Consider the following 21,142-nt stretch of genomic DNA (forward strand, 5'->3'; position numbering starts at 1 on the left):
GTAAGAATCTCAGACTTAACATGGCCAAAATAGAACTTAATTTCTACTCTTCCACTCACTGCTCCCAGACTTTTCCTCAACTCCACTAAGTTGCTCAGTAAAATCACAAATGTCAACTTTTGTGTTATCCTTACCACTTGATCCAGCCCATCAATAAGACCTGTTATCACTGGAAAGTATCCTTTCTATCTCCATTGCCATCATCTTAACCTTAAATAGAATCATCTCTTCCCTGGGCTCATTTCTACACAGGTCACAATGATCTATTTGGATCAGTTGTTCAAATTATATCCCTTCTCTGCTCAAAACTCTTTAATGATTTACTATGAATTTTGGCTAGAATCAAAATCTTCACCATAGCATGCCAGGGTTAGGCCTCTGCCTCTCTCTCCAAACTTATCACTGTATTCACAGTCCTTCTTTGGGTTCTAAATTTGCATTAATCTAAATCCAGCCTGTTTGGGTGGGAGCTCCATCTCAACCTCTGGCACCTGGCATCCCTATACCCAAAGAGTCTGGAATGTTTGGAAGGAGTCTGGTGGAAGATCCACCTCAGCTCCCTTCCCCATCTCTTTCCCTAAACCCGCCCTTTCAAAGCCCGCCAAATACAGCCCCTCCTCCAGAGAGGCTCAGGAAGACTCCCAAAGGGGATATATAAGCTACATCCCAGAAAACAGACTGGTAGTTCTTCGGGTCTCATCCCCTTCTCCTCTCTGTGGGGCTAGGAATCACCCAGGAGTGTTTTACCCATTAAACGTGGGCTTTTCCTGATTCAATCTGATTTGGTTTGTTGTGATGGTGGAGAGGCCTGCAGAAGGCCAAAAACTTATCACAGCCTCAGGGCCTTTACACTTGGTCCCTTGTACCAAGAATGACCTCTCCCAGAGCCTCATATAGCTAGCTCCTCTTTATTTCATTCAGTATTTAGGATATAGCCACAACATCACTTCCTCAGGGAAAAAAATCCCTTAGTTGTTTGATTTCCCCCATAATTGTTCATCTTAGTTTCATGTCTTGTTACTGTGATAAAATACTCTGACAGAAGCAACTTAGGGGAGAAAAGGGTTTTTTTAGCTCACAGTTCAACAAGCAGTCCATCATTGCAGGAAGCCAAGATGGCAGGAACTTGAAGCAGCAAGTCGCATCAAACCCACAACCAAAAGCAGAGAACAGTGACTTAATGTATGTGTGCTAATACTCAGCTTTCTCATTTTCATTCAGTCCAGGGCCAAGCTTGTGAAATGATGCTGCCCACATTCAGGGTGGGTCTTCCTATCTCAATTAACCCAATTAAGAAAATCCCTCATAAGCATAGGCATAGCCCAATCAAATGTAGACAATTCCTCATTGAGATTCCCTTCTCAGGTGATTCAACAGCATGCCAAGTCCACAATCAAAACTAATCATCACACTATTTTGTTCCATTCTTTATTCTTTGGTTTCTTGAGATAGTCTTATATAACATCGGTTGGCATCAAACTCCCCATGTAGGAGCTGGAGTGATGGTTAATGGGTTAAGATCACTGTGGCTACTCTTCGAGAGGACCCAGGTTCAACTCCCAACAATCACATGGCTGTGCACAACCAACTGTAACTCCAGTCCCCGAGGATCTAGCGACCTCTTTTGGTTTCTAAGGGCACCAGGAATGCAAATGATGCACAGACATACATGCAGTCAAAATATCCACATATACAATATAAACAAACAAATACATAAATGATCTTTTTAAAAACTTACTATGTAGGTGAAGATGGCCTTGAATTCCTGATCATCCTGCCTCTACTTCCCACATTCTGAGATTATAGGTGAGTACCACCATGCCCTGCTTGTTTTATCTTTTTTTTTTCAAAGCATTTATGGCTATGTCAAAATATCTTATTCATTTATTGGTCAATGGAAGCTCTGTGAGTTCAGGTGCCTCATCCATCCTGTTTATTATTATCTACAGGACCAAGAGGCTTTACAGTGTTAAGAAAATGTTTTTCTTTCTTTCTCCCCTCCTCCTCCTCTTCCTCCTCTTCCTCCTCTTCCTTCTCCTCCTCCTTTTCTTTTCTTCTTCTTCTTCTTCTTCTTCTTCTTCTTCTTCTTCTTCTTCTTCTTCTTCTTCTTCTTCTTCTTCTTGTTTTCTCCTTCTCATCCTCCTCCTTGGTTATTGTTGAGACAGGCTTTCACTATATAGCTGGGACTGGTGCTCACTTGGCTAGCCTGGAACTTACTATGTTGACCAGGCTGACCTCAAACTCCTAGACATCTCCCTGCCTTTGTCTCCCTGAGATTAAAGATGTGCACCATCGTGCCTGTTGGGTTGTGTTTATCTTAAAAATTGTGATAAAAATATGTATAGCATAAAAACTACCTTTTTAATCATTTTTAGATTGATAGCCAAGTACATTCACATGGCTCTGAGACTATTACCACCATCCACTTCCAAATCTGTTTTCATCTTGCAAAATTAAATCTCTGTACCCATTAAACACTAATTCCCTGTTGCTTCCTCCATCCAGCATCACAAACTGAGCAGCTTCTGGTTCTCAGCCACACTAGCATGCAGACAGCCATTGTTGGATTACGCAGTCCCTATCATGTAAGTCAACCTAACAGATCCACTTTTAATATATATCCATTCTATTGTCTTTGTTCCTCTAGAGAGCCCTAACACACACATAATAGTGGCATTTACAGTATTTGTCCTTTGCATCTGGCTCATTTCACTTAGCATAATGTCCTCAAGGTTCATTGATATTGTCAGAATTTCTGTCTCTTTGAGGCTGAAAAATATCCCTTTGTATGTACATACCACATTGTGTTTACTCACTCACTAGTTGGTGGTCATTTGAGTTGTTTCTATATTTGATTTTTTTAATAAGGCCACTACATAAATAGTTATACAAATATCTGTTCAAAGCTGTTTTCAGTTCTTTGGGGTATTTAGTCTAGAAATGGAATCATTACATGGAGTGCTAAATCCGTGTTTAATTTTTTTTAGTCCATTTACCTTCCTAGTAGCGGCATACATGAGAGTTCTGGTTTCTGCATGGCCTGGCCAACATTTGTTATTTTCTTATTACTTCTTTACAGTAACTTCTATAATGGGTACAAAGTGGTATCTCATGTTTTTGATTTGCATTTCCCCAGTAATTAGCAATATAGAGCATCTTTTTATGTGCCCACTGGCCATCTGTATGCCTTCTTTGGAGAAGTGTCTATCAATCCTTTGTCCACTTTTAATTACGTTGTTTACTTGCTTGCCGGGTTGAAGTCATTTATAAATTCAGAAAATTAATCCCTTATCAGAGATATTAATTGCAAACATTTCTCCCATTCTGTAGATTGCCTTTCTACTCTGTTGATCATGTCCTTTGATGCCCTCATTTTTTTTAGGAAGCTATAATTGCATTTAAAGAGAGAGGCTTGAGTTCAGCATGAAGTTTGGGATGGGAAGGTTAATGCCCAGAGGAGTGCAACACAGCAGCAGGCTTGCAAAGGGTACCTTTAACTTTCCCAAGAACTTGCTAAGGTACAAAGTAGTGTGCTAAGCATGACTCTCCATTGCTTCATTTCATTCGTCTGGTAATTCTCTTGCATCCTCAGTATTATTAACCTTAACTTAGGAATGAGGAATACAAGACACAGAGAGGTTATGCAACTTTTGAAAAGCACAATGGTAGTCCAATTTATGGGCTCTCCATTCCCTGTAGTAGGATGCTTTGCTCAGCCTTGATGCAGGGGAGAGGGGCTTGGTCCTGCCTCAACCAGGCTTTGTTGTCTCCCTATGGGAGAGCTTACCCAGAGGAGGGGTGGGAGGAGGAACGGTAGTTGGTATGCAAAATGACTACAAAATTAAAAACAACAAAAAAAACAATTTATGGGCTCTCACATGAGATATATCTCATCTGAAATTTCATGTCTGCCACCTATTAGCTGGTGACCATAGGCAAGTTATTTTGTTTCTCTGTGCCTCGATTTCCTCATCTATATGAAAGTATAAATGCATTTGTGAGGATTTAATGAGATCTTTGTGGAACCTATGTAGCAGAAAATGTGGTACCCAGTAAGGGCTCCACAAATATTCGCTTTGTCCCCCCTCCAACAACCAGTGGAAGATACATCACTTAACCTCCCTTTGCCTAAAATCCTCCTGGATAAAAACCAGGAAAGGAAATTGAATGTTTGCCTGATGATTTTCACAGGAATGTAGACCTAAGGAGATACCAGATAGACCATCCCCATCTTCTGATTAAGGAGATTTTCTAGGACAGAATGAAGGAGTGTATCTGCATAACTTAATGAGCCAGCAGGACCTGTGACTAAATAGTGATACTCTCCTCAACACCACACACATACACACATACACACAGGGGTGGGGGAAAGAAATGAATACATTTCTACCAACCTCCTTTGAGACCTAGGAACTGCATTTCTGATCATTTTATAATAATCATTTTTGTCTCAGCTTCTAGCCACTTGAGGTAAAGGAGGTCCATATTATCTTGCTGAGCAATAAAATTTTTTAATAAATTATAGAAATATTATTCATACACCTTTTAACATGAAGTTCAATCTCAGGGAACAGAAAGTAAAAATGATAGCCATGTGGTTCAACAGAAGATGCTGAACCCCTTGGAGGGAAAAGCTTGGTCATATGAAAGACAAACTTCTCCAACTTCCCAGATTTTTCTTGGCTGCCTCTGGGATGATTAATTTCAGAGAAACTGAAGAGGGTCCAAGGAAGAACCATCAAAATGATTAATAAAAGGAAGATGATACTGGATGGTGCTAGGAGCATCCAGTGACAGACAAGAAAATAAGATGGTGAGAGAGGGCCTAGGAAACCTGAAAACAAAGCATCTCCCAGAGACTATAGAGCTGCAAGGGGCTAGCAGAGATTGGGATGGGAAACCAGAGCCCAGATACCTCCATCAGCTGAACATTTATAAATAGGCCCAAGGCACTTAGAGAAAGCAAACAAATCCTAAAGCTTATTCTATGCCTACAGAGGCAGGACAGGGCTGTGCCCACAAAAGGATGCATTTCTGCCCAAGCCAAGAACACAATGCTGCGACAAGGTACTCATTCTGATATGTGCCAAATGCCTGGTGCAGTGAAAAGTGCTGAGTATTCCTAGGAGGAAGTGATCGTCACAGGCGCACAAGGCCTGCCACTGAGTCTAAGAGTTCGCCCACCTTAAAAAATGCCATGCCTAGGCCAGTGAGATGGCTCAGCAAGCAAAAGCAGAAAACTGATAATCCAAGTTCAATTCCTGGAACCCACTATGGTAGGAGAGAACCAACTCTTGAAAAGTATCGTCTGACCTCCACACCATGGCATGGGCACCTGCTCTCTCTCTCTCTCTCTCTCTCTCTCTCTCTCTCTCTCTCTCTCTCTCTCTCTCTCTCTTTCTCTCTCTCTCCCCTTCTCCCTCTATAATAAATTAATTAAAAATATCATGATCTATACTGAAAAACTGAAAAATAAAAACAATTTTTTATAGTTTTGTCTAAATCTAGGGAGAGAGAAATCCTGAATCTCTCTCGGCCATGTTTATAGTTGTGTTACAACTAATAGAAAAGATGAAACAAAAGCCAGGAAATATGCCAACAGAGATTCAGTTGTGAGCCCAAATTACCCAAATTTAGAGATAAGACTTTTTTCTGGCATCGGAGATCTAGAGGAAGAGAAAGTATTTATGATTTTAGTATGATATTGCCCCTATGCATCCTAATTCATAGGGCCCTTTACAATGGAGCTGGATCTTGGGAGCAAAGCGGATGCTATCCTAGGCCCATGGAAACAACAAAACTAGAAAGCGAGATCCAGGGTACAGACAAGGAAAACTGGGGAGTCGTAGCTGTCAGAGGTGAGCAGCTCTCAGCAGGAGGCACCGGAGGTGAACACTAGAGCAAAGCATTTAGATTTTATGCTGCAGGTTGATGACAGGCAGGAGCTGAACGCTTTGGAGCAGGAGTGTCATGCTACCAATCATGCTTCGGCAAGATCTGTCTGTGTAAGAATGGTGGATTGGCAGTGGAGGTCAAGAGACCAGCCCTTAAGCATTATCTTGTAACTGTAGCAACCAAAAATGTGCTGAAGCACTGATTAGGGTTGGGCCTTCATTGACAATGCCAGCTGGGGTCCAGCTATCTCTGGGAAAGACACAGGCTGGGTTCCAGAAACTATGATCACAGCCTCTGCACTCCGAGGCCCACCTAGCCCATCTAACTGGTCATCATTCGAAGCACACCTCAGCAAGCTTAGGCCCGCACCAAGGACAGATTTCTGGGCAGATGATATCTCTGTTATAAATAGAGAATTTGACTTCAGGTGGGGAATTCAACTTGTGGGAGCAGATAAATTCTTCTGAAACCAAGGTCTGATTTCCTGAGCAAATGTCTTTTCATCTTAATGAACAAGAGAAGGAAGTAAGAAGAAAAAGAAACTATAATTAGTTCTTTCCCCCTAAACAGGATCTTCTTGGACTACCATGGCCCTGCCTACAATGTGCCTTAATGAATGCTTCCCATTTTTAAGCTAGGGCTTTTGAGGCAGGAACTCGCCATTAAATGTCTAGGCATCACTTGTGAATGGTTGCAAGGTGCTTTTCAGCTTTTGTTATTCATCAGCCATCCCCATCTCCCACCTACTCTGTTCTCTCCCTCCTCCTCTCGCACCAATCCTGCCGTGAGCCTGGCCAGGTTTGTGCAGGTTGAAAATATGAGAACTCACAGACAGAAAGGTTAATCAATTGACTCCAGGTCAAACACAGCAAGTTGCTGACAGCCCAGTGGTGAGAATGGTCTGGTCAAGCCTTGCTGGAGGTTATTGCTTTAGTTCACTAAGACAAAGAATCCAAGCCCGACTCTCCCTTCCCATGTGGATTTTTGTTTCATCCCTCTTTGGAGAGCAGCAGTCATAGAAACAGAAGTCTAGAATAGGCAGAGAAAAGAAAAGAAAAATGAGTGACGGGAATAGGTACCTGCTGCCAAGGCTGACAACGTGAGTTCCTCACTGGGATCCACATAGTGGAAGGAGAGAAAGACTCCTTACGAGTTAGCCTCTGACCTCCACACCTGTGCTGTGGCACATGAACCCCCCCCCCATACACACAAAATAATAAATAAATTAAAATGCTATCAAAATAATGACACACAAAAAAATGTGAAGCTGGTTCTGCCCCTGCAGGCCTGGTGTCTCTTGAGCGCTTCTCATGGAAAAGAGTCAGCAATACTCCCTTCTTACCAGTGTGACCTTGACATTCCAATATAAGGCTCAGTTTCTTCCTCTATAAAATGGGAACATCGCCAACCTCTTTACCTTGCCATGCTATTATGAACATCTAATTAAAGTGTAAAATTTTGTGTATATGTAAAAGTGTATCCAGAAGTAGGAAAGACCCCATGCTCCTAAACTCCTCAGCTTCTTGTCTTTGAAGAAAGATCTGGAAAGATTAGTTTTGGACAAACTGCATCTGTTGGAAGGTTAACACACTGACCCACTAACACTGGCCAGCACACTAGCAAGAATTCATTTATTAGATCCGTAGGGATCTCCTGGGCTTTGAAGGAAGGTACATTTTAACACTCTTGTTTATGATCTTTTGAAGACTGCTTGACTCTCTATGGTGTTTTTCTTTAAAAAAAAAAAAGAAGAAGAAGAAGAACAGGTGTCTCTGTACCTCTGTGAAAAGCATCAGGTAGACATTATATTTTCCTTCCTGTCCCCCTCCACACACACACACACGCTGTGGAAACAAAGGTACAGAGAGGTTCAATAAAGTATCTGTGACTATCCAGGATGGAAAGCCCATGGGAGACACCCAGACCTCTGCTCCCCAGCCTGCATACCGTTCGCATGCACCCAGTGTCTCCCTCCACATTCCCCCAAGGAGGGTGGGAGGAGGGAGGGACCTAGCTCCTGGCAGCATTGGCACCAAGCATTTCTGAACTCTCTTCTCCTGGGGAAGAGCTGGACCAGTAGCAATTGCAGCAAGCACTTGGCATCTGACAGGCTCTGTCAGCATCCATTTAAATTGGTATTTTGCTTCCTAACTCCAGGAGGGCAAACATGCCTACGATGCCAGCAGGGGGGAGAGAGGGAAGGCATACAGGGAAGGATGGGCAATTCCCCAGATTCTGTCAATTTAGCTTCCACTCGAAGGTCCACTGGCTCTCTGTGAGGCTCCCTCTGCCTGAGCGAGGGAGATGAGGAGGAAGGAGCAAAGAAAGACAAAAAGAAAAGAGGAGGAAGATATGGAGGAGGAGGAGGAGGAGGAGGAGGAGGAGGAGGAGGAGGAGGAGGAGGAGGAGGAAGAGAAAGAAGGAGAAAAAAGGACATTTCAAACTAGTATCCACTGTATTCTCCTCCTGGCCCTGGCCCTGTGCCCTCTATCACAGCCTTTCTCTCCTCAGGCCCGCCTTGGCTATGCTCTGAAGCAGGTGCTCCCCAGATGCAGGAGCACAAATTAGAGTCCAGAGCTCTACTAGTGGGGCTTAAGAATCAGCCTTTCCTGCATAGGCCCCAGGTTTCAAACAGCCAACTCATGCAATGAGCACAAGATCTAGTCCCACTGCCTGGATGCCTCCCAAACAGATCAAGCCAATCAACTGTCTCACCCATTCGGAGGGCCTGATCCAGTGTGGACCCCTCAGCCATTGGTTCATAGTTCATGTGTTTCCATTCATTTGGCTATTTGTCCCTGTGCTTTATCCAACCTTGGTCTCAACAATTCTCGCTCATATAAACCCTCCTCATTCTCGTTGATTGGACTCCCAGAGATCCACCCAGGGCCTAGTCATGGATCTCTGCATCCAGATCCCTCAGTAGTTGGATGAGGTTTCTAGCACAACAATTAGGGTGTTTGGCCATCCCATCACCAGGGGCCTATGCAGGATTGTTTGGCTTGGCCTGGGAGGAGGGGACTAGACCTACCTGGACTGAGTCTACCAGGTTGACCTCAGTCTGTGGGGAAGGCTTTGTCCTGGAGGAGATGGGAATGGGGGGGGGCCGTTGGGGGGAAGGTGAGGGGGACGGGAGGGGGGAGAACAAGGGAATCCGTGACCGATATGTAGAACTGAATTGTATTGCAAAATAAATTAAAATAAATTAAAAAAAAAAGAAAAAAAAGAAATAGAAAAAGATGAAAAAAAAAAAGAATCAGCCTTTCTTTCTGCAGCTACTGAGGTGATTCTGATGCAGCTGGGTTAGGACCCATCGCCAGGGAAGCACTGCACCAGAACCCCTCCTCCCTATAGTACCCCAACAAAGTATCCCTGGTCAGTGTCTCATTCCCTCACAGTTCTGCCCTCTGAGAGGTGACAGGCAATCTGATAGATTTATTCAGGCAAGTGCATTAATGGGCGCTAATGACTTAATGTGCTGTCCATTTCAGATAACATGTGCAATTTACCAGGACCTTCTGGAGACTGGGCCTTAACCCAAAAGAGAATTTCCAGCTCACACAGCTGGAGGGCAGGTGAATTTGAGTAAGGGGAAGCTGGTGTCACACTAAGGATTTAGCTGCCCATACCCTCTGGGACCTAGGGCTAGAGCGGGCTCTGCTCAGAGTCCTGGGGGAGGGGGAATGAAGCCTGACAAGAAGCCAGGCTCCTCAGCCACAGCCACACATGCCTACACTGCAAACTCTTTCTGCTTATCAATGTCTTCCACAAAGACAGCAAGGCGAGAGGCAAGCAGGTTCCAGGATGACACATTCATTCAGCACTTGTCACATGAGAGTCTCTGTAGCTCTTATGAGCTTTGCAGAACCACAAGATCCCCCTTCCCCCAGCACACAATGTGCATCTTCCTGGAGCTTCAATTTATGCACCGATTTGGGAGACATGCAGTACTTTCATGGTAGATTGAACTCTAGCACACCAGCGCAGAATGTCAAATTTCACATGTGTTCAAAACAAAATGTGAGACTTCAAAGAAAGCTTATACTTTTGGCATTTGGGCCTCTGCTTCCAGAGTCTTGTTTTGTTTGATGGTTAGGGATTTTGTGTTTGATTGGTTGAAAGATTAAGAAGCACTACCAATTACTTTCTGTGTGTTTACCTGAGAATGGACTTGTTCATCAAACTGGAACTAGGGAGGGCTAAACTTTGATGGAAGTCAGAGAGTGATTTCAGAAAACACCCAGTGGCTAGCTGTCTGTGATGGTGCATGCCAATAATCCCAACACTTAGAAGGCCGAGGAAGAAGGATCTTGAGTTTGAGGCCAGTCTGAGCTACATGGAGAATTTGAAGCCAGCCTTAGCTACATGGCAGAATCCTGTCTCAAAGAGAAAGGAGTTGAAGAGGTGGCCCAGTTGGTGAAGAGCTTGCCTAGCAAGCATGAGAACATTAGTATCTGTAGCACCACACAAAAGCATTTGGAAACCCAGTATTGGAGAAGAGTGAGACAGGGGTAGGGTGTGTCCCTGGGAGCTCATTGGCCAACCAACCTAACCAAATTTGTGAGTTCCAGGTTTAGTGAGAGACCCTATCTCAAAAAAAATAAGATGGATGGTCTGTTGAGATGGCTCAGGGGTAAAGGTGCTTGCTGCTGCCAGGGCAGACAACCTGAGTTCAGTCCACCACAGCCAGGAAATAGAAGGAGAGAACTGACGGCCGTAAGTTGTTCTCTGACCTTCTCACTCCTTTGGGGCACATGTAAGATGGATGGATAACCAGCACATACTTGGGAGGCAGTCAGGTGGATTTCTATAGTTTGAAGCCAACCTGGTCTACTTAGTGAGTGCTAGGCCATCTGGGTCTACATGATGAGACCCTAGCTCAATAAATAAGGTGAGAACAATTGAGGAAGACACCCAATGTCAACCTCTGGACTCCACATGTACACACACCTGTATGTACATGTGTATGAATTTGTGCTCACAAGTGCATGCACACATGCACACGCACACACACACACAACTTGTATGCACAGATTGCTTTTAAAAATGAGAGGGAGGGGAATATATCAGAGCTCAAGGAGCTATGCAGAGGACATTGCTACTCAGGACCTTAGGATGAAGGGACTTCTTGAGGAAAGATATGTAGTCTGTGTGCGTCAGAAATCCCCATCACTCCAATGCTTCTTGGGCAAGTGAAACGGGCAGAAGCAGGGGAAACTGAGGGAAGGAAATGGCCATCTGCTCAACAGCAACAGAGAAACCTGGGTTTCAGCTAGGCAAATAGTAATCCTCTGACCCCCCCAGTCTCAGAGAGAAGGGTGGAATATGTGACACTCACCCTCAGTCACTGAAGCTGTAGAGTGAACTCCAGTTTTGACACAAGAACCTCTCTCCCAGGACCGGATGCTTCCCCGGCAAATTGGGAGAACTGGGACACTCATTAATAGAGTGGCCTGGCACTGGTGTCATGGCAGGTCCTGAAGAGCAGCTGCATCTGAGGGGAGAGGGTGTCTGGCTTGCCAGTCAGCTTGCCAGGCTCCTTGTGAAGCGGCTAGCTGGCAGTTTACTGCTTGTCAGCTGCTGTTGTTCCGTCTTGTTCCATTGCTGGCTCTTCAGTGTCTTCAGCCCACAGGCTGTGAGCGGGCTCAGTTAGTATACAAAGGGCCACTAAAACGCCCTCTTAGCATAATTGCCCAGCTTTTTGTCCTCCATCCTCTGAGGACACATCCTTTGAAAAGCTCTTCTCAGTTTTTCTTTGGCATTCTCTCTGTCGCTCTGCTGGCTCCTAGTTTCCCCAGTAGCTCAGGAAGTTCCTTTACCCTTTCTTTCACCTGCCAGCCCCTGAAATCAGGGCCTTAGTTAGTTCCAAATGCTTGAGGGCAGGCATATATCTTGTTGAAAGGCAAGGCAGAAAGAGCTAGGGGCTGAAAAATTATGATGGGAGGGGATTACATCATTCTTCCTTCTATTGTCCCAGGGCCTCCCTGGCCAGTCTGAATGGGTCTCTCTGGTACCTTCAGCAGATGCACTTCATAATTGCTGGGCGTTGGTGACATTCTGCTCTTAGTCATCTATTTTGCCTTGGGTGCTAATGGATGAGTGGGTGGGTAGATAGCCCCAACAGAGGCAAGCAGCTTAGTAATGGCTCTGTGGGAAAGACTAGCAGTGTAGTTGTGTGTTGTGTGATAGTTGAAGGCTAGAAATCATAGCCTTTTTAGAGAAATTGTCACTCTAGTCGTATAGGCATGGGTTCAAATTCTGAATTAGACCCCACTAGTTGTGTGACTTTATAGAAATGACTTAGCATCTCCAAGCCTTCAGTTTATTTTAAAATAAGCCTAATAATAAAGTGTCTGCCTTCCTGGGTTTAGTGTGAGGATTAAATGTAATAATGCACATAAAATGCTAGCACAGTGTCCATAGTAAGTGCTCAATGAAACCTAGCAATAATAATAATTATTACTATTGCCATCGAGCGATTACACTCCATATTCTACTATTTATTGCTGCATGAGTATTGTCTTCTTCTTCTTCTTCTTCTTCTTCTTCTTCTTCTTCTTCTTCTTCTTCTTCCTCTTCCTCTTCCTCCTCCTCATTCTTCCATAAAATTAATGGAATAATGATGCTGCCCACTCAAAGGGTGTTAGTGATTATGAAATTGATTAATGCATAGAAGTGCTGGATGAGATGGGGGTTCTATTAGGAGAATGGAGCTAATTATATTCCTGAGATGAAGAGTCACTATCCCTTTCCTAAGAATATTAGCAAAGCACACAGATTTTAGTAGCAATGAGCCAGTAACTGGTAGTCACTATGCTATTATTACTGGCAGCCAAGAGACTCTGTCCATTTGTTCTTGGGTTCTCAGTTATAGGTGAATTGGTTCCTTGCTTGTTAAATACTGATTACAGACCAAGGTGCCAATGAAGTTGGGCTGCCTCTATCTCCCTCTTGAAAAATAGTGTCACTCACTAACTTCATCTAAATGTATTGATTTCAATTGGAAATAGACTTACAGTGGGGTCATTTTTGTCATCTGCTTGTCGTGTTATCTGAAAACACTAAAGTATTTCCCCCTCCTCATCAAATTTTATAATGTGACTAAATCAAGGTCCCCAGTTAGACATACTAGTGTTTATTTTTGCTGCATTGGGCACAGGGTTGAGAGTGTTGAACCTTCACCCTTCCTTCTCTGTACCCCACCCCTTGCACCCCCTCCTCTCTATTGGGTAAGAGGAATACACACAACTTCTCAAACAACAAAAACAAAGACACCACCTACACGATTCTCCACTGGACTAGTAGGTGGAGAATCGTGTAGGTGGAGATAACCATGTACAGCATCCGTTATATCATTGAACACTTCAACTGCACGAGCAAGTTCCTTTTCATCCCACAGGTAAGGCTTAGTCAGAGAAGTTAGAAGACCTACTTTAGGTCACAGGACTGTAAACTGATTCCAAACATTAAATGTTTAATCATTATCCTAACCAGTCAGTGCCTCAGTGGTCACTCAGAAGCCTTTGCACATGCATTATCTGTTGACACCGTCTCACCCCCAGTTCTCTCCTCTCTTCCCCACTCCTTCTTGACTTTTATTTACCACACAACAGATTGACTGGAGCTTAAGCATATGCTTTGAGTGAGCCAAGTACGCAGCAAAAGAGGGCTTGATCAGAATCAGAAAATGCATTTGATGTAGTTACTACTAACCAGTGAGTTTCGTTGTAAGGACAGATAAACGCCAACTTGGGATATCTGTTATTGATAGCAAAGATTGGACTGGATGAGAATCAGGGGACCTTATATGGGGATTCCATCACTTGAAAAACTACCCTGAAGGAAAGTAGCCAGGCCCTGTCTGACTGCAAGTATTATTTGTTCATTATGGAAAGCTGGTCCTGCTCTTTCCATAGCCCCTGGAGACAGGAGGCCAGCTCTTTCCTGCTTCTCTAACTACATCCTTCTCAAACTAGATGTGTGTGTGTGTGTAAGTATGCACTACTCAGCATGTCTGTGCTCCATGTGTGACTCTGTATGTGTCCCTGTGTGTGCATGTAGTGTCCCTGAGAGCATCTTCTTGTTTGAGAGTCTGCCTTGCATCTGCCAGCAATGTGATGTGCTTTTCTCCCCGAATGTTTTCACTTTCTCTCATCATCTGCCTTTGATAATTCCATCAGCTTGTTTTCCCAGCCCAGGCACACACACACACACACACACACACACACACACACACACACACAGGCCTCCAGATGCAGGGAATTTCCATGCTTTCTTTCAAGGTAGGAACTGCCAGGAAGATAGCAAAAAAGTGTACTCAGTAGAAAGATGGCCAAATCTGCTAGTCAGCTACTCTACTGCTGATCGCAGCTGCAGGGAGCCACAGCTCCCCATGCTCAAGCCCAGAACTCTCCTCTATACCATGGGTATCCCATACCAGCTACAAGAATATCCTCTTAAACAACAGTTGCTTGTGTCTCCGCACCCTTTTCTCTCAGGTGCTTCAGTAAAACTAGAGGAGAGGAAAAGATTCCAACTGAAATGGGCCCTGGTTTATCAAATAGCCTCCCTTCCAGAATCTAGGAACACGGGAATGGAGAATTCATTTTTCACCTTAGAACTCCTGAGGCCCAGAAGGGTCAATGTTAACTGTCTCTCCCAGGTGCCTCCGATGCTTGGAAATTTACAAATTTACATGGTGGCTTTGGCATCACCAGAGGGTCTTAAACTCCATTGCATCTGTCTTCTCTGGCATCAATTTCACCCACTGTCTCAGACACTGTCCAGCTTCTCGGTTTCTGTGGGTCCCCACTGCTACTGCCTTTTAAGAAAAAGGGAGAGTAGCTTTTTTTCTTGGTCCTTAAAACTCCTCTAAAGGGGCTGGTGCCCACTGGGATATCAAGAGCTCTCTTTAGAATCTCCATTGCTGTACATTTAGTATTCACAGCATGTCTCTTAAAAAATGCCCTGAGATCATTCATCAGGCACTGTGCTGTGCCTGCCTCGCTGCTCTCCTTCAGAGTGTGTGCATATAGTGTGTGTGTGTGTGTGTGTGTGTGTGTGTGTGTGTGTGTGTGTGTGTCCGTCCGTCCAGACCCTCCCTCCATCTGCTGGTGAACACACACACACAGGCCCGCGGGGGGGGGGCACACACACATACACACACGCACACACGCACGCACACACACCTCAACCTCCTTCCCTTCTCACCCAAACCAAGCAGACCTCTGCCAGCTGGCAGACTGCTCTCTCACAGAGGTGGGCTCCCTGGCTGGACCAGGGTTCCAAGCTGCTAATGCTCCAGTGCTGGGGCGAGGCGGTGGGAGCAGGAACCTGAGCCTGAAACTCAAGGTGCGTGAGGATGTTGGCGGTGGTGACCAGGAGGGGAGCTGCAGGGAGGGCATCCCTAGCAGAAGAAAAGCAAACAAGGGGAGAGAAGCAAGGTCAGGGGGCAAAGAATGGAGGCCCCGAACCTACCACTGCCGCTGCCCCTTCTCTGCAGTTTCCTCTCTCCTCCCCCCCACCCCCTTTCCCGGGTTCACTTTAGAAATTGGCTTGCCCTCTCCACTGCCAGCAGTTCCCGGCAAAGCCCAGCCTGAACGGTTGTGTTCAAGAAGTGAGGCAGCGCCTAGCTGGGTGGCTGGGTTGCTGGGTCGTGTCTTGGGAAATTCTTTCTCCAATTGTCAATTTTGTGTTTATTTTTAGTTGTGACCCGAGCCAGTTGCTGCGCCTTTAAGCCGCTTTCCCTTTCGGGGAAACCGACGCCAGCACTCGAGGGTCGAGAGGCGCCGGAGAGGGCCCCCCCCCCCACCCCGAGTTCTGCACTCCCCTCTTTCCTCCCTCCTCCCCCCTCCCCCGCCCCTTCTCCCCTCCCCTCCCCTCCTCGGCCGTCCGGTCGCCTCGGCGCTATCCGTCACCTCGCAGCCTGCCGCACTCCTGGAGCGAGAGAGCGACGAGCGAGCCACGGAGATGGTGCCGCCCGCGGCGCAGCCATGGAGCCCGCCCGAGGAGCCCGCGCGCGCCGCTGCCAGTCTGCCCGCAGCCCGCTGCCTGCGCGCCAGCTCCGCGCGTCCCGGGCCAGCTGCTGCCGCCCCGCCAACCTCCGGCCGCCCCGCCGCCCCGCGCCACTGAGCCCCACGCCCGTGCCGGGCTCCGGGGCACCGGCGCCCTAGTCCCGCCGCCGTCGCCGCCGCCTCTGCGCCGCCGCTGCCGCGCCGCCGAGGTGGAGGAGGAGAAGGAGGAGGAGGAAGGTAAGAAGCGCGCTGCTTCTAGGGGGGCGCGCCCGCAGCCTCAGCCCGGCCAGGGGTGGGTCGTGGCTGTGCCGGGTCGCCCCGGGTCGGCTCGGGGGGCGACGGGCGCTTGGGCGCCCCCGGGAGACAGGGGCAGGGTTGGGGGAGCCGAGCGTCGGGCCGCCTGGAGTTTGCGCGGCCAAGGGGAGCAGCGGGCTGGGCACCCGGTGTTCGGTGAGTCTCCGGCTTGGCGGGCTCGTCTTGACCGCCCCGGGTGCGGGGTGAAGAGCCCAGCGCAGGGGAATGCAGCGCGTTCATTATGGAGCCTTTGTGTGCGCGCTGGGGCTGTGGGCGCCTTTGGGAGAGCTGGTGAGATGCGGGGCCTGGTTGCTGGAAGGTGGCCACTTAGCCGGGGTGTCCGGCGAAGCCCTAGCCCCGGGGATGCCAGAAACAGCTGTCTGAAGCATGTGCGTGGTTCCTGGTGCCATGTTCACAAGCGGACACAGACGCACACTCACACGCACACACAGCCGCACCACATTCGCTGCGCTCAACCACAGTCACCCCCATCCAAAGACGAAACATACAAGGCGCGCTGGCGTGCGCGCGCGCGCGCGCACACACACACAGACACAGACAGACATACACATACACACACACACACACACACACACACACACACACACACACCCCTCTGCACTTGCACCCTTCCACCCAGATGATAACAAAGCAGTCACCCAAACACATACAACTACATGCACCCCTCCAGTTCTGCTGAAATATGTACACACACACTTCTTCCCAGCCTTGTGCTTTGAAGCTTGATGTGTGTGTGTGTGTGTGTGTGTGTGTCTGTGTGTGTATGTGTGTGTGTGTGTGTTTTCTTAGAGTGTCCCTAAGAAACTACATGGCAACTGCACATTACTGCAGATCCAGTACCTGCTGCTTCCCACCAACACACACAGACACACACACACACACACACACAGAGACACACACACACACAGACACACATACACGGGGAGGGGGATTCAGAGACGGACGGACACACACACACACAGAGAGAGAGAGAGAGAGAGAGAGAGAGAGAGAGAGAGAGAGAGAGAGAGAGAGAGAACATACTATCCCACCCCTTAATCTTTTGTGGACACTTCTACCAGGGCCCTTAAGAACTCCATTCTGGAAAAAAGCACGCCCAAGTCTTATATTCGTGCCCCTCCACACCTGAACAACTGGACGCACACACATTGAAACCGCACAGGGAAATGTTTGACACTTTCCCCCAGAAGCAGGTGGTAACCCCCTCCCCACAGCTGCCACTAACAAGCTTTTGGTCACAGTAGAGGATGAATTCGGCCAGACTTGCCCCTCCCTTTGGCATCTTGGCCCAGCTGCAGAGCCCTGAGCTGGGCGGGCGGGCGGGGGGGGGGGGGGTCCTCATCATCCTGCAGCTCTTGTGGAGGGCGGGGCTGTCTCTGGCCTGCTGCCTAAGGAAGAAACTGCTGTAAGAGCAAGGTTCCCTTGGGGGCGCCCTTTTCAAGAGTGGAGGGTGGGGGACTCTGCTGACTCAGAGGAAAGCACCAAGTGAGTATACCCAGCAGGAGATGGGTTAAGCAGTATGCACACTTTTGCCTAAGGGGTCCCTCATAGTGTGTCAGTTCAGCCCAGAAGCCTGCTGCTGGGAGAACCAGACCCTCCTTCGTTGCCCTGCGGGTCAAGCTCACTGCGGGAGAAACTGGGGGAACTCAGTTCCCAGCTTTCTGGGAGCACAGAGAGCTTTCCTGGGAAGTCTTTACTGTTTCCATTAAGCAAAGGGCTCTCAGCTCTTCTGCAGGAGGAACTCAACAACACTTGGCCATGCCCAAGCAAACATGCTGCCTCTACTCAATTTCATGTCTTTTTACCCCCCTCATTTGAGGGAGCCAGTTAGTAGCTTGGCCTGAGGATTGTAGCCTTAAGGTGAAATAAGACGTCATGTGTGTGTGGAGAGGGAAGCCAGGTTGGGGGAGCAAGGACTAGTGTGTCTGACTGATTTAAGTAGAGACACGGAGACTGTAGCCCTGGGTAAAATCGTGACAGAGATAGCTTCGACGTCAGAACCCCTTCCCTCCTCCCGCCCCTCCCCGGACTGCTCTGAGCTCTTCTGAGTCCCTTCCCCCGCCCCCTTAGACTATTAAGGCGGGGCTTTGCTCCTTTCTCTGTCAAATCTGATGACAGAATCCGTGCCAGGACAAGCTGTTAATAGCTGATAGGACTTTATTGCATATACCTCGCAGGTAACATTTACCATTTTGAAAGAAGGAAAAGGAGTGACTCTTCGGATGAGGTTTTACAAGCACCTGTGGCAGGCTCCAGGCCAGGAGCATTTGTGGACAGTGTTGTTTGTCTGCTGCTGCCTAATTGTGCAGGATATGTGTGGTGTGTGTGTTGGGGGTGGGTGGGATACAATTATGGAGGGCTTTAAGGCCCACAGAGAAAAGATTTCAATTTATTTGAGAGGCCGTTGGGAACCACTGCAGGATCCCGAGGAGGGAGGGGCATATGATCTCAGGAGAGAACCCTGTTGTATGTAGCTATATCACACCCACCACCACAATTGCCTTGCAAGTGTGGACTGAAGGCCACCATAGAGAGAGAAGGCTGACGAAAACAGGGTTGGGTGCTTTAGGCTCCTGGCTCTGGGCATATTGCAGATCTGCACTAGCCTGCAGAATGGCCAATATATGGGCCTGGAGCCAGCAAATGCCCCCATAAGCACAAGCTAATGATGTCTTGGTACTGTGACTTCAGACAGTGCAGTGGAGCTTCTGCTAGCCTGAGGGAAAGGTCTGGAAACTCCTACCAGGCTGCAAACTCCATTTTGAATGAGGTAGGGGACTCTCCCTCTGGGAAGCGATGCAGTCCACCTGGCTTGAGAAGTGAGCTCTGTGGCCTGGCAGGGGGATTTCGCTACCACCACCATCCTTTGAAAACACAAGTAGTAGACTGGCAAAGTGCAACAAGAAACCTCTGGGGTTGCAGATAGTATCCATAGGCTGGGGAAGGTAGTGGAGTTGAGAATGTGGGGCAGGGGAAGGAGTTGGAGAGAGGCAGCCACAGGCCTGGGGAGAAATGGGTAAAGGACAGCATTGGATCAGCATTACAATAATCCCAGGACAGTTCTTGGAAGAAGTATGGATGCAGGACAAGACCCTACCCACCCACCCATTCCCCACATAAATGACAGGGCTCTAGGATTACCCTGGGAAGAACCCTGAAGGGGCAGCACAGGTGCAAAGGAGAGGATCTATGATCTTTTTTGAGTCTCCAAAGTAATTGAAACCATGAAAACACACACACACACACACACACACACACACACACACACACACACATACATACACACACACACACACACACACACACACACACACACACACACCTGCACATATACAAATTACACACAATTTTCTATCTCCCTTCCTTCATCTGTTCCACTCTCCCTTCCTCCATCCACATACTTGGATAGAATTTGTAAGCAGGTAGCCCAGTAAGACATGCGTGGATTGTAGGGGTCCAAACCTTCCCATGGAACCTAGCAGTCACTTCTCCAGGGGCTGGGATGGTAACTATGGATGCTGAGCAAAGACCATGAGCTAGCCACACCCAAGTCAGCTTCAGCTTGTGAGCCAGCCTTGAAGCCATTAGCATTCGCAGCAGAAGACTCTGATCTGCCTTCTCTTTCAAGGACTTCTGTTTGCCTCCTCGCCATAAATTCGAAAAGATAAACATTCTCTTGTGTTTCCTGCAGCCAACATGAAGCATTCTCAAAATGAGCTGAACCTTGCCTTCTGCAGAGAAATCCGAAGACTAAGGGGCAGGGTTGGGAGCACATGGAAGAGAAACTGGCCATCCTTTCCTCTTTTCAGACCAGGAACACCAACCCTAGAGCGAAACATTAATAGCCTAGTTCACAATAGTGCCGTCGTCCGTCCGTCCAGTCAGAAAGCGAGTCTGAAAATTGGAGTGCACGTATGACACACAGCAACAGGATGAAGAAAGAAAAAAGGTGGACAGCTGCACAGATAGATGGATGGGTGGATGACGGATGGACAGACAGATGGGTAGATAGATAAGTCTGGTGTTACATTTGTGTTAATGAACCTGAGAAGAAGCAGGTGTGTGTAGTACAACTGCAGTGACCTCTCCCTGAGCATCAGTGTCGCCATGGCAGTAATCAGACCAGTCACCCCAAGCTGCTGAAAGAGCTATCTGCCTGGTTGCACTATCTGGACCTCCTTCTCCTCACGTGACCCTTCCTTATTCGTCTTTCTTGCTAGTCCCTCCTCCTCTCCTCAGATCTAAGGGTCCTCTAGCTCCCCTTGTTCCCTCCATTTCTTTTCTTACTTTCTTTGGGGCAGTGGTTTTGGGGTTTTTTTTGTTGTTGTTTTTGTTTTTTCGAGACAGGGTTTCTCTGTGTAGCTTTGGAGCTTGTCCTGGAACTCACTCTGTAGACCAGGCTGGCCTCGAACTCACAGAGATCCGCCTACATTCTGCCTCCCAAGTGCTGGGATTAACCCCATTTCTTTATTGGAGTGGACACACAGCTGCATCATGGCTTTCCACTTGCGCATCTTTCCTGGCTGTTCCCACTTCTTCTGTAGCACAGATTTTCACCTTGTCTCTGAGGTTTGGCCATCTATCCACAGTTACTTGCTGAATGACTCACCTGCCTTAAGTGGTCTGCCATCATCTTAGACTTAACATTAACATTACACTCCGAATTTACAAGCTGACCTCATTTACTTCCAACAATGGCTGGCTTTTCTGACCTTTCTGTTACCACAAGCCTCCTAGTCGCCCAGACTAGAAGCCCAGACCACCTCTGACTTCTGCCCTCAGCAACTATTGAATGTCTGTCCTCTACCAGTCTCTCTCTTTTTCTGCCTGTAATATACACCCCTGCCAGATTAATATTCAAAAATATCCATTATTCATTGACACTTCTGCTCTGTATGCTTGAGAGTGATAGTGGATTG

The 21,142-nt window shown here is 47.3% G+C and overlaps 2 protein-coding genes across 8 annotated transcripts in view; one reads left to right on the plus strand and one right to left on the minus strand.

Annotated features, from left to right (window-relative positions):
• Positions 1-12,421: 12,421 nt before the first annotated feature.
• Positions 12,422-16,442, minus strand: LOC128117368 (translation initiation factor IF-2-like). Its single transcript, XM_052749274.1, has 3 exons — positions 16,349-16,442; positions 15,813-16,163; positions 12,422-15,301 (listed from the first exon to the last, which is right to left on the minus strand). Exons 1-3 carry the CDS (start codon positions 16,440-16,442, stop codon positions 15,102-15,104), a joined length of 645 nt encoding a protein of 214 aa, XP_052605234.1. The 3' UTR covers positions 12,422-15,101.
• The window catches only part of Frmpd3 (FERM and PDZ domain containing 3), a 149,840-nt gene continuing 144,727 nt past the window's right edge, over positions 16,030-21,142 (plus strand). For 2 of the 7 annotated variants that reach the window (XM_052736716.1, XM_052736706.1), the window contains exon 1: positions 16,034-16,145. The gene's annotated coding sequence lies outside the window, so the exon portion shown is untranslated. Of the gene's footprint in view, positions 16,146-21,142 lie in introns of all 7 variants that reach the window. The other 5 variants (XM_052736746.1, XM_052736684.1, XM_052736700.1 and 2 more) reach the window with 5 other exon arrangements.

This window comes from Peromyscus californicus, unplaced genomic scaffold (genome assembly GCF_007827085.1).
Source record: "Peromyscus californicus insignis strain IS unplaced genomic scaffold, ASM782708v3 Scaffold_10__1_contigs__length_136768540, whole genome shotgun sequence".
NCBI classification, from domain to species: Eukaryota; Metazoa; Chordata; class Mammalia; order Rodentia; family Cricetidae; genus Peromyscus; species Peromyscus californicus.

Excerpts from the sequence above, each read along its gene's own strand:
- LOC128117368 (XM_052749274.1), bottom strand. The coding sequence starts at position 16,442 with ATGAACGCGCTGCATTCCCCTGCGCTGGGCTCTTCACCCCGCACCCGG. Across the intron at positions 16,164-16,348 it reads GGAGACTCACCGAACACCGG|AAGCAGCGCGCTTCTTACCT; the intron begins GTGCCCAGCCCG and ends GCGCCCCCCTAG. Across the intron at positions 15,302-15,812 it reads GGAGTGCGGCAGGCTGCGAG|GGATGCCCTCCCTGCAGCTC; the intron begins GTGACGGATAGC and ends TTCTTCTGCTAG.